Source organism: Triticum aestivum, chromosome 7A, assembly GCF_018294505.1.
Source record: "Triticum aestivum cultivar Chinese Spring chromosome 7A, IWGSC CS RefSeq v2.1, whole genome shotgun sequence".
Lineage (NCBI taxonomy): Eukaryota > Viridiplantae > Streptophyta > Magnoliopsida > Poales > Poaceae > Triticum > Triticum aestivum.
Window position 1 is genome coordinate 130,600,224 of NC_057812.1, and position 12,921 is coordinate 130,613,144.

Genomic DNA, 12,921 nt, shown 5'->3' on the forward strand with positions numbered 1-12,921 from the left:
GCTACGGACGCGGCGACGACGGCGACAGGGACGGGGCGGCGACGACGGGGACGGGGACATACGGGCCGGGGCGGCGACGACGGGGACGGGGCAACGATGACGGGGACGGGGACGACGCGGGACGGGCCGGGACGGGGCGGCGGTGACGACGGGAACGGGGACGGGGCGGCGACGGGGGCGGCGACGAGGGATATGGAGACGGGGGCGGCAGGCGACGGGGCAGAGGAGAAGAAGCAGATGAGAAACTAAATTTTTTGAAGTGTTTAGTTATATAGGATGGACCTTTAGTACCGGTTGCCCGGTACTAAAGGGGTGCGCTTCCCGCCGCTTGGCCTGACCAAAACAGGCCTTTAGTACCGGTTGGTGGCTCCAACCGGTACTAAAGGTCCCCTCCTTTAGTATCGGTTGGTGCCACCACCCGGTACTAAAAGGGGTGCGCTGGCGCAGGTGCGGTGCGACAAGTTTAGTCCCACCTCGCTAGCCGAGGGGCGTCCGCACTGGTTTATATCCTCCCGTGCGGTAGCTCTCTCGAGCTCCTCTCCAAAGCAGGCCTACTAGGCCTACATGTTTTGTGCTGCCCTGTGGGCCTACTGGCCCTTTGCGGGCCTGCATCCTGGCCCAACAACAGGTTGGGTTTCTAGTCGTATGCAGGCCGCTTTGGCCCAATAGGCGGGCTTTATTTTTTTTATTTTTTTTGCTTTATTTATTTTTGAGTTGTTTTTTTTGTGTATTTAGAGTTTCTTTGTGAATATTTTTGCTTTAGGTACAAAAAATTACAAACTTTCTGTTAGTGCCCGTAGTTTTCAAATTTGAATAGTTTAAATTTTGAATTATTTGAAATTAGTGTGAATCACTAGTTTGTGAATAACTTAACTTTAAAAATCAGTGTATTTAGAGTTTCTTTGTGAATATTTTTGCTTTAGGTACAAAAAATTACAAACTTTCTGTTAGTGCCCGTAGTTTTCAAATTTGAATAGTTTAAATTTTGAATTATTTGAAATTAGTGTGAATCACTAGTTTGTGAATAACTTAACTTTAAAATTCAGTAAAGGCATGAAAGAATTTGTTTGCACATAAAATTTCTTTGCGTTTCAAATGCCAAAACACATAATTACCCTAACTATTACAGAGATTCCTTCCTGGGTGTGAAACACAGAAGAAAATGATGATAGTGAAGCCGATCACATCTCAGATCTTTGGGTGTGAAACTTTTTCTTCGCGTGTGTCCCTTTGCGCCATAATCATAGAAAATCTTCATCATTTAACGGGATGCTCGGGTCAATATTCACTGTGAATGGAGCAATTTCATCAAACTTTTCATAATCTTCTGACATGTTTGTCTTGTCATCCACTCCCACGATGTTTCTCTTTCCAGAAAGAACTATGTGCCACTTTGGCTCATTGTACGATGTATTCACTTCCTTATCTTTTCTTTTTCTTGGCTTGGTAGACATGTTCTTCATATAGAAAACCTGTGCCACATCATTGGCTAGGACGAATGATTCGTCTGCATACGCAAGATTGTTGAGATCCACTGTTGTCATTCTGTACTGCGGGTCTTCCGTTACCCCGCCTCGTGTCATATTGACCCATTTGCACCGAAACAAAGGAACCTTCAAACCACGTCGATAGTCAAGTTCCCATATGTCATGTATATAACCATAATATATATAATTCCTACCAAATTACTAAACTCAAAAATCAATCACTATATAAAGCATTGCACGAGCTAATCTAGCAATGAGAGATGAAAGGAAAAAGTTGCTAACCTTTGTGATCATTTAAATGGATGGGGGCCTTCAAATCTTGGGCAAAATGTGTGATGAGCTTGAGAGGAAGAGGGAAAAGAACAGAGAGGAGAGGGGAAAGGGGAAGAACGGAGCGAACTCGGGTGGACGAAGGGTCTATGTAGGACGACCTTTAGTACCGGTTCGTGATACGACCCGGTACTAAAGGTGCTGGAGGGCCCCCGGACTGACAACATCCTGCCACCACTCACTTTAGTACCGGTTCGTGGCACGAACCGGTGCTAAAGGTTCGCCACGAACCGGTACTAATGAGAGCGGCCCGGCTAGCCGTTGGAACCGGCACTAATGTACATATTAGTGCCGGTTCAAATTCAAACCGGCACTAATGTGCTTCACGTTTGACCCTTTTTCTACTAGTGTTATCAGTTTAATCTACCAGTTGCTGTGTTATGTCAAAAAAAAACATCCGATTGTTTCAAACCCTAGTTGCCGCGGTGTTTAGTTGTCTTGATCAATTTAATTCTACTCAATTGTCTTGTATAAGCTCGTCAGTCGTTAAAAACTAGTTGTCATGTTATTTTGCAGCGCTTGCCATTTAGAATTCAACCTAGTGGCCAGATATTTCATATATGTACACTATGGCAGATAAAAAACTTATGTGTGAGATAGGCAGATAAGGTTGCCTAGCCTGCAACTTCCTGCAATCCTACCACTAAATTACACCTTTGAGCACCTTCGAGATACTAAGCCAATATAACATTTGAGATTTTACGAAGTCATCACAGATGTCTCGCAGTAGTAAAAAAAAATAGACCATGCATACATATGCTACGCAGGCTTGTGTCGGGATTGATTGGGGCATCTCATCTATAATCTATAATGCCTAAATAGTTCATCCCCACTATCCTAATTCTCTTGACATGCAGCCTATCCACCTCAGCAGCCCTGCCATGTCATCTTTTTTCTCCTTTTCTTCAATAAAATCGTGTGAATCAATTTCTATTTAGTATATGTGCCTAACTTTTCTTGTTGAACCAAGCGAACAGTCAAGAGTAAAAAAAATCAAGTCATGCGTTATGGTCTTATGGATAGCCATCCAAATTAAAGGCAACTTCCGTGATTCCCTTCCTATTCCCCATGATCAAGTGGCTTGCCTCGTCCTTCCCGTCCCAGAGTCGCTTCCTTCAATCAGTTACGACCTAGGCAATCGAACAGAAGCTGCTCCACTAAGCTGGTCCCTTGACCTCTCCACTACGATCTACTATAAAGGTTGGTTTCATAGCATGGTACTACCACATGGAAATCAAGAGACCCTTCGTGGTTCTTCCGCCCCACGCGGGCTAAGGCGGAGCGCCAGGTTCTGCACACCACGCGGCGATGTATCCGGTCGGCAAGCGGATGAGGATCTCCACGAGCACGTCGGCTGGCAAATGCGGGAGCGCGTCCATGGTGAAGGCGGAAGAGGAACTGAGGATCGTATCAAAAGCAGGAGAGGGTCCGCTACATGCCGCAGCCTCTGCAGCTTCTCTTGGCGATACTGCAGGTGATTAACCTTCATGATTTCTTATTCTATGTTGCCGGACGACCACAACACATGTAATGATGCAGGAATGTTGCCATCCACTCAATCTAAGCAACTGATTTTAGCTGTGTAAGGGGCAGCCCAAGATAAGTACGCGTACAGTTGGTCCTTTCAGTTCAAATGTCCAGTTCTTCGCTTCCCCTTCTCAGATTCATGTGATTTTTAATCTATGGATTCTATCAAATTGGCACACACACATAGATTTAACTAAATTATATACTTATGTGTAATTAGGAGGGTAATAGATAACGCATATTACATCTTTTGACAATGGCAAAATAAAAAAATTTGTTCATATTACTAAATTATATTTTTTATCACATTCCTTTCTGTAATTATATATACATGCCTGATGTTATGGAATAATATGAATATTTCATATGCAGCTCACATATGCCAACTGTCATTTCTTTCAAAATTTCCTTATGAGACGACCTCACATGCTACATGGTCAATCACACATTCAACTTCCTACAAACTGCACTACGGATTGTACCAGAAATTAGTAATTAATTATGTTGCCTAAATTTATAATTAGTTTTAGGGGGAAATTTAGAATTAGTTATTGGCAGAGTGATCACCTTCATTTGTAATTATGAACTATCTTTAGTTTTTGTATCATAGTAAATCCTTCATACATTGTTCTATCCATAGCGTAATTACTTTGATCCTTTTCGAAATCTAGAGGGAAAATATCAAAGAAGTTGATAAATGGTTTTCTGAATGTATGTGACCGAGAAACAATTCTTAGCCTTCAGATTTGTTGTACCTCAGCCTATATGTAAGCAATTTTAGTATATTCCATTGACGTGGATAATCTATTTGCTGATCTGTTTGTGCACGAATTCGTTCAGGAATGTCACTGTTCTCTGTATCCGTGTTGAGTTTCTCTTTAGCAATTATCACCTTCAGAGATTTGTAGTCTTTCTATTTTTGCCAAACATTTGTTCACACACAAGCTTTTACAGAAGTATTGTGTTCAATGTGGTAATATAATTAATCGATTATTCTGTTGTATGCATGTAAATGATACATCCGTGAATGCGTTGTATCATCTACCATTATAATCGATTAGTGTATTTGTAACAAACATAGAATATTTTCTTTGATGTGACAATCTTTCGAAAGGGCTCTTTTGATCCCGAGCTCGCATACTCCCTGATGAATAGGAAAATCCAAAAAAAATATTCAAAAAATTCTGTTTTTTTTGTGATAAACATTGATGAAAGTTTTAACTTCCTGCAATTTTTCATGATGAAATAACATTGGTGGAGGTCCGGACAAAAAGAACAAAATTGATGCTCCAAAATGGTTCCAACAATAGTTTTTTCGGAGTATCAAATTTTTTTGGCCCGTACCTACAGGAATGTTATTTTATCACAAAAAAATTTGGGAAGTTAAAACTGTCATCAATGTTTATCTAAAAAAATATTCAGAAAATTTTGATTTTTTACCGATTCTTTACTATTATTTCCTAATTAGCTTCCAGTAATTCATAAATCTTATTGATGCATAAATTCCGCAGCAACGCGCGGGGTGTTATCTAGTTCTCAAAATAATTCGGACCAGTACTACTATGTCCACCTGCGCCTCTGCTACGCGTGAGCGTACGCGTCTCATGCGAGCGCACCGGACGACGTCCGTGCACACACCACTATATAAATTTTCCCTTTTACTTCCTCCGTTCCTAAATATTTGTCCTTTTAGAGATTTCAAATGGACTATCTTATACGGATGTATATAGACATATTTTAGAGTATAGATTCACTCATTTTGCTCCGTATGTAGTCACTTGTTGAAATGTCTAGAAAAACAAATATTTAGGAAAGGAGAAAGTATCTTTTTTTGTTGTTGAGAAATTTCCCATTTATCTTCGTATATACAGGTTTTTTTTTAGACAACCTCGCGAAGCTTACAGGTATCTATCCTTGGAGGGGGCATGGGCTACCGGATGGCCCAAGTAGGCTCTTGGTGGCACCGACAGCTCTTGATGGCCATGTGACGCCCGCCTCGGTTCGTATCGCAGCGTCGTGCAGGAGCCCTGGCTGGCACTGCCCAGTGGTCTTGCATGCTGATGTCATATTGAGGTCACCCATGTTTTTTCCTTTATTCATCACATATTTTTTTTTGTACTGTTTTTTTATTTCGAAATATTCCATACACACACACACACATATATATGTAATTAAAAATGTTAAATGTGTTTATATAAACTTTGTTTTTACGAATGTTTTTATTTCTAAATATTCTATATAAACTTTGCATAAATTTTAGAAAATGTTAAACATGCATTTGAAAAAGGTTGAAAAAGTATAGAAAATATTAATCATGCGTACGAAAAATGTTCTGACACTCAAAAAATGTCACATGCTTAACAAAAGGTTCACACCATTTAAAAAATGTTTATACAATGTAAAAAATGCTAGCGTAATTTTTAAAAATGTTTCATACATTCAAAAAATCTATGTTACATTTAGGAAAATCATTCATGAGTTTAAAAAAAATCTGTTTTTTAAAACTGTAAAAAATATAAAAGAAAATATTTGCGTAATAGAAATAAATGTTTCATACCATTAAAAAAATGTGCGTGGCATTTTGAAGAAAATTTCCTGCATTTCAAAAAAATTGTTCCGGACAATTAAAAAAATATAAAGTGTAAAAGAATGCTATCATAGGTCTAAAAATGATTATTTCCATTAGAAGATGTATGTGAAATTTTAAATAAATATTCACATGTTTCCAAAAAAGGACTGTGAAAAATATGAAAATGTTTATTCGATGCAAAAAATGTTTACGATGTGTATTTGGAAAATATTACTGTGCATTCAAACTTGTATTTTAAAAAATGCACATCATGTATTTGAAAGATCTCCAAAGTGTATCAGAAAAATGTTCCGCGTGTGCTCTAAAAATGTAAATTTTATACGAAAAAAGTAGACATGAGTTCCGGAAAAAAAATCGATAAATCCACAAAGAAACAAAAAGAAAAGCAAAAAACTGGAGAAAGCAAATAAAGAAACAAAGAAAACCAAATATAATGAAGAAAGAAAAGAAAACCAATGAGAAAACAAAGAAAAACCAAAATAAAATAAAGAAAAACTGAAGAAGACCGTGAAAAAGCAAATAGAACCAACAAAAATACAACAAGAAAGTGAAAAACTAAAAAAGGGAAGAAGACTGGACCGATCGAAGGTACACCGATCGTTACGAGCGGCAGCGACTACCACGCTAAATTTGCATCATGCCGCTCACAATCATGCAGCATGACATTTCGCAAGAAAAAAGAACCATGCAGCATGATGCAAAATCTGACAGCCGAAACGTGGGCGCTATAGATTTTCCAAGAAAAAAAAAGGATGATCTCCGTCCACAAAAATCCTCACCGATTTCACCATCAGTGCTGAACATACGAATGCAAACAAACACCATGAAACTTGGAGAGAGTTGGCACACGAATTCGAGAAACACAAAACATACATCCATGCTCCACGCATCCGCACTCATTCACATGGACAGGCTGAAAGCCAAGTCTGCTTTTTCCGTCAGTAGGAGCCGAGCTGGGTGATCTTGCCGCCGAGCTGCCTCTGCGCGTAGGCAAAGAGCCGGCCGGCCTCCTCCCTGCCGACGGCGCCGTCGCGGTTGGCGTCCGCGGCCTGCATCCCTTCCCGCGCCTTCCACGACGCGAACCACAGGTTGAGGCTCCGCAGCGCGCGCTGCAGCTCCTCCCGGCTGATCCGGCCGTCGTGGTCCGCGTCGAACTGCCCCAGCCACGCCCAGAACTCCTCCGCCGTCACCTCTCCCTGCGGCAGCCCGCGGTACCGCATGAACGCCATCGATCCAGAGCGAGCTCTGCTTTGATCGTTTGCTAGCCTGGCTGCTGCTTCTCGCTATCGGAGTGAGCAGCTGATGTGATTGTGATGAGGAATTGGGCAGCGACGCACCGTCCTATATATACGGGGGAGCAGGGTTTGCAGCGGCACAGTTACCGCACGTTTTTCACAGCTCCACGGACGCGCGTTGTGATATGACGCGTAAATATTTCACTCGGCTTGGGTGATTTCAGGTTAAAGAATGGGTCGATCGCTAGTGGGGTTTTAACGAGGGAATAATCAGCGGTGTAGCTTAAAAGTGCTTCCTTTAGAGATGGATTAGGCGAGTGGCATATAATTGGTCTACAAATGTAGGGAGCTAACGGGTTGTATGAACCAAGTGGCCAGCTTGGTAAGCTACTACCAATTAAGAAAAGTAAAGGGTTGCGTGATCATATTTTGAGAATCAACATATAACACTTGACAAAAATATTGCAAGTACACACTTTGAGAGGTTGGCTACACTTATTGAATGCCCAATCCGTTTCTTTTAAGTATGGGATGACAATCAACATCGTACAATTGTACAAACCGTTGTGAAACGAGGAAGTCAGGGACGATGATACACGTTAGAAAAGAACCGCCGGCTTTTGAGCTGTTGGATTTGCGCACTAGAAGCCGCCCATCAGCTGCTTAGCTAGCGGCTTGCAACATAGGCCATGTTGTGCTCGACGATCTGTGATGTGTCAGCTCATCAAGATGAAGGTAAACGTTTGCAACATGAACCATGTTACAGTTACCTCCAACTTGCATGGCAAACATGTGGGTCACCATGTTGCAGACACCTCGAACAACGATAATGACGACACCAAGCAGGCAACCCGTCGTAGCTCCACCTCCGGCTTGTATATCATCCCCACGGAGAGCGGTGCTCATCGTTGCGTTGCACCGCGCCACTCCGGAGAAGCTGCGCTGCTAAAGGGGAGGACATGATGTCGTTGTTGTAGTGTTTGATGCCGTGCTGCGTGCGCCTCCGCCTAGGCTAGAGTTCATGGCCGTTGTGTGCCGAAGTGGAGTGACGCTATAGTCGTGCGCCTACTCTCCTCCATCAGCTGTTGTCGAAGCGGATGCATGGCGAGCTTGCTGGCTGTCCTTGGTCTGAATTTGTCTTAGGACAATCCTAGGGTTTCAATAATTTTAAAGTGAAGAGAGTACTCTTCCAGCAAAACTAGGCTTACAATAATCTAGATTGAGCATCACCTCCATGTCAACGTTTGTGACATAGCATTAGCATGAGTCAGTTTACCCTGTCGAATATTATCAATGGTCCTTCATAGGTTAGAAACGTTGTCAATAGCTCTGATACTAAAGAGTTGGATCTGGATGGACAGTGCTCGGTTAACTGAAAAAAACAAGAGTTGCGGTTTTCTGAAACCTTCATCCCAATTTGTCGTGATTCCTGAATATTCAGTCTTGCAATGCATGTCTTTATTTATATTTTATAAGAAAATGTACCGACGTATTTGTCAATACTCAACAGGCAGGACATAAGCAAAATAATCAACAGAGCTTGGAGAAACGTCCATCATGTCTCACAACTCTGCAAATCTCCATAGAGTTCGCAGTGCTGAAAATACAAAGTAGGAAACTCTTGGGAAACCACTGCAAAGTTGTCCCAAGAACTCCGAAAAGGCGAAAACACAAACATATCCATCTCATACTCCACATCATTCGGGGAAAAAAAAATCTCGTGCTCCACACACGATCGTAGTTACAGCAGCAGGTTAATACATGCCCAGCTTGATCAGTAGGAGCCGAGCTGGGTGATCTTGCCGCCGAGCTGCCTCTGTGCGTAGGCGAAGAGCCGGCCGGCCTCCTCCCTGCCGACGGCGCCGTCACGGTTGGCGTCCGCGGCTTGCACCCCTCCCCGTGCCTTCCACGACGCGAACCACAGGTTGAGGCTCCGCAGCGCGCGCTGCAGCTCCTCCCGGCTGATCCGGCCGTCGTGGTCCGCGTCGAACTGCCCCAGCCACGCCCAGAACTCCTCCGCCTTCACCTCCCCCTGCGGCAGCGCACGGTACCGCATGAACGCCATCGATCCTCCTCCCGCCGAAACCTGCGTGTGAGTAAGTGAGCTGGGTGATGAGGATGCTGAGCGGCCGCGCACGGTGCTATATATACGGTGGAGCCTCAACAGTTACCGCACGTTTTTCACAACTCCATGAACGCGCCTTGTCAGTGTGTTTCACTTTGATGATTTGGGGTTTAAACATTGAGTGGGTCAGTAGTGGGGATTTGGCTGGGGAATAATCAGCGGTGTACCTTCAAAGTTCGTTCTTTGGAGAACGGTTAGGCGAGTGGCACATTGTTAACCTGGAATTTTTTTGAAAAGGGGTTGTATGATCAAATGTTGAGAATCGACGGAACACTTGCCAAAAGTACAGGAAAGCATACTTGGACGTTGGCTACACTTTTTGGGATGCCCAATTCGATGGGGCTACAAACATCTGAAAAGTAAGTTCAACACTTCGACTTGCTTGGCTAAATCCTTTTCAATCCTCAATCGGTAATGTAAAACTTTTTGTGTCTACGTACTTGTTTTAAGAAAGTACCCCTTTGTAGCTTACAAAAACATCTTATATTTTAGGACAGAGGGAGTACTTGTTACAACACTTGAAAGGTTAATTGATAATACTCCCTCCCATTTCTAAATATAAGCCTTTTTAGATATTTCAATACAAACTACATACAAAACAATATGAGTGAATCTATACTCTAAAATATGTCTATATACATCTGTATATGGTTTGTATTGGAATAAGTAAAAAAGTCTTATATTTAGAACGGAGTGAGTATTTTCTTGGAGAAGGACACAGACATGGTTTTGTGACAAGTTTTCTTTTTGTTGCGAAAAATGCCAATAGAAAGAGGTTGCTTCTTTCCTAGCTAAATTATCACGTGTAAGGATGGCCATGCCGAAATTTCAGGTGAGTGTTTGATTAGTTGTCATAGTTATGTGTTGCCACACTTTACTATTCACAACTTGGCTTTTTGTCGAAGTTATAGCTTTGTCTACCAAGTCATCCCAACAACAACAACAACAACAAAGCCTTTAGTCTCAAATAAATTGGGATAGGCTAGAGGTGAAATCCATAAGATCTCATGATTCTATCATGTCATTCCCGCCAAAGAAAAAAAAAACATGTCATAAAAGCTACTCCCTTTGTTCCGAATTACTTGTCTTGGATTTGTCTAGATACGGATATATCTAGACTCATTTTAGTGCTAGATACCTCTGTATTTAGATAAATCTAAGACAAGTAATTTGGAACGGAGGGAGTAGAAGAGTAGTTGAGCTATAGGTGGCAGCTGGAGATCAAACTTTAAATTTAATGATTACCAGCCTCAAATATTTTAGGCAATCCAGGTATCTCTAGGCCTAAGGCGGCTAATGATAGGTTATGAGAAATTCATAGCTCATGTCTTCCCCGAGAAGATAGTCTTTCTCTTCTGAATTATATGCATATAATAAAAAGTACTAATATGTAAGTATCAAGAAGATACCAACTAACCAAGTGTTTACGACAACTTGATATCATGAGCTCGTCAAGACATCGAGGATGCATACATGATCAGTATTACTCTTGCATCGCAAGAGAAGCTAGACATGGAAGACATTCTTTTTTTTTGTTAGATATTGAAATATTAATATCTCCATCTTCTGTTTCCATTTTCTAAGTGACCAAAATTTGCTTGCAATTATATTGTTCTTACGATTTCAGGAAACAAAGGGGAAAAAACATTCCTGTGGGCCATATGGTTCAGCTCTTCCTGAAACCACTTAGTCCCAACTTAATCTTCGGCGCCTATTTCACCACAGGCTGCCCCTGGGACTAATATTGCATGATCATCGTGATCTGCGCTTTGTTCTTTCGCTGAATCTATATATGCTTTTACTTTAAGCCCTCGTCTACAAAATATTCACTGGCCTAGTGGTGGTAGGACAATATCTTACGTTGTTAGGGACAATGATGAGAGTAGTAGTCTGCGAAAAGTGATTGTACCAATCTATCAGAAGCCTCAAATCAAGATTTCTTTGTTTCAAAAGACCCAGAAAACCCATTGATTAACGAAGAATCATATTCTTTTGGTAGGCTTTCCGAGGCATTCGTGGATCAACGATTGCAGCGCAAAGTGTCAGTTGTTTATGCTGGTATAGGATGTGATGGGTGCCTAACTAGGCTATAATCACCAGAATGATAATCACATGCAGTATAATTCAGTAACTTTCTTATTCCTTGCTGTAAAGATAAGCATTTATCCTTGTACCTACGGAGCAAGAAAATTGCCGTGGTAGACTAATTCACTTACTCGTCGCTGTAAAGATAAAGATTTATCTTTGTACCTACCAAGGAAGAAAACTGTCTTTATTAAAGATAAAGATAAAGATTCACTTACTCGTCGCAAAGTGTCAGTCGTTTATGCTTTTTTTCTGAAAAAGAAGGATTATTCCCGGCCTCTGCATCACCGTAATATACACAACCATCTTTATTAATTATTCACCAAAGTCTGACAAAATTAATACAAGGATCAGCCCGAAGCCCCCTTCTAGGCGAACAAAGTTGCTACACCTACACCAATACAGATGTGCCTTCTCCGCGTAACAGACACAATCTAATCCAGAGGTCTTAATACCATCTGGTTTAGGCGTCCTATAACATGCACCGCCTGTGCACGCTGAAGGATCCGTCACCGCCAGTTTCTGCCATCCCGTCTTCAAGAGGAATCACTGCATAGATCTTGCCAGTCCCATCTGTCGTCGACGTCACCACGACACCAGACAACTCCGCCAACCTGCGCACGTCAATGAAACCGCGTTCAACTTTGAGACTCCACTGCTCCACGCCGCCAAGACCTACCATCTGCAATGCGATTGATGTAGCATCGCTCCACCTGTTGGCCTCCCCAGTGAATCACTGCTCCAAGACGATGGCCCCAGGAGGGAGAATGGCACCAAAGTCTCCGTCATCATCTGATCCGGGAGTCCCAGACCTAGGGTTTCCCCCATAACAGCTACCACCTGGAGGAAGAGGGGCACGCCGTCTGCAACTGCCGACGCACCCAAGCGGTGCCCACTACCACATAGCTCTCACGACGATGCCTTCAAGAAGGGCATGACGCCAAGAGCGCCATCACCGCCTTAGGGTTTTCACCCGAGAGATAGTGAGATGGGAAAAGGTAGGGCGGATCCGAACGACATCTCCAAGAAGAAAAACAACACCCTTAGGTGTCATCACCATCGCAGCCGGCATGAGCGGACCTGGGAATTATCCCAATCCGGATCCCTCCCGCTCCGTCTCAACCTGGTAACCGGCTAGCAGCGTAGCCAGGTCCGGTAAGACAGAGTGCACGCAATATGGGTTGGAGGAAGAAGTAGCTCGGCGCCATTGGCCACCGGGGCAGCAAGCCACAGCACCAACCGCTGGTGAATCTCCGGCCATCCGGTCCGATCCGCGGCAGCCCTCACGCCCCGCCGTGCCACCGACAGGGAGGCCATCCCAGGGGCTGCCGCCCCTAATCCAGGGCCCTCCGCCCTAGATTGGGAAGGGTTGCATCAACCCTGCCACCAGGACACCGGCCGACCACCACGCCGGCGTTGTCCATTCGGGCGCCATGGTCCAGATTGGCGCCGCCACAATCTAGATCGGGATCACACCCTCAAGATAATATGTCCCGTGCCACCCATAGACCTGAGAAGGGAGGCAGTACTTCCGCCGATGCC

The 12,921-nt window shown here is 43.2% G+C and overlaps 2 protein-coding genes across 2 annotated transcripts; both read right to left on the minus strand.

Annotated features, from left to right (window-relative positions):
* Positions 1-6,751: 6,751 nt before the first annotated feature.
* On the minus strand, positions 6,752-7,228 carry LOC123152571 (uncharacterized). Its single transcript, XM_044572089.1, has one exon. The coding sequence runs from the start codon at positions 7,161-7,163 to the stop codon at positions 6,873-6,875; it is 291 nt and encodes a 96-aa protein (XP_044428024.1). The 5' UTR covers positions 7,164-7,228; the 3' UTR covers positions 6,752-6,872.
* A 1,457-nt stretch (positions 7,229-8,685) lies between these two features.
* LOC123152573 (calcium-binding protein CML38) lies at positions 8,686-9,266 on the minus strand. The gene has a single exon (XM_044572090.1). The coding sequence runs from the start codon at positions 9,232-9,234 to the stop codon at positions 8,944-8,946; it is 291 nt and encodes a 96-aa protein (XP_044428025.1). The 5' UTR covers positions 9,235-9,266; the 3' UTR covers positions 8,686-8,943.
* Positions 9,267-12,921: the final 3,655 nt, after the last annotated feature.

Bases quoted from the DNA above. Each gene is read 5' to 3' on its own strand.
- LOC123152571 (XM_044572089.1), bottom strand. From the start codon at position 7,163: ATGGCGTTCATGCGGTACCGCGGGCTGCCGCAGGGAGAGGTGACGGCG.
- LOC123152573 (XM_044572090.1), bottom strand. From the start codon at position 9,234: ATGGCGTTCATGCGGTACCGTGCGCTGCCGCAGGGGGAGGTGAAGGCG.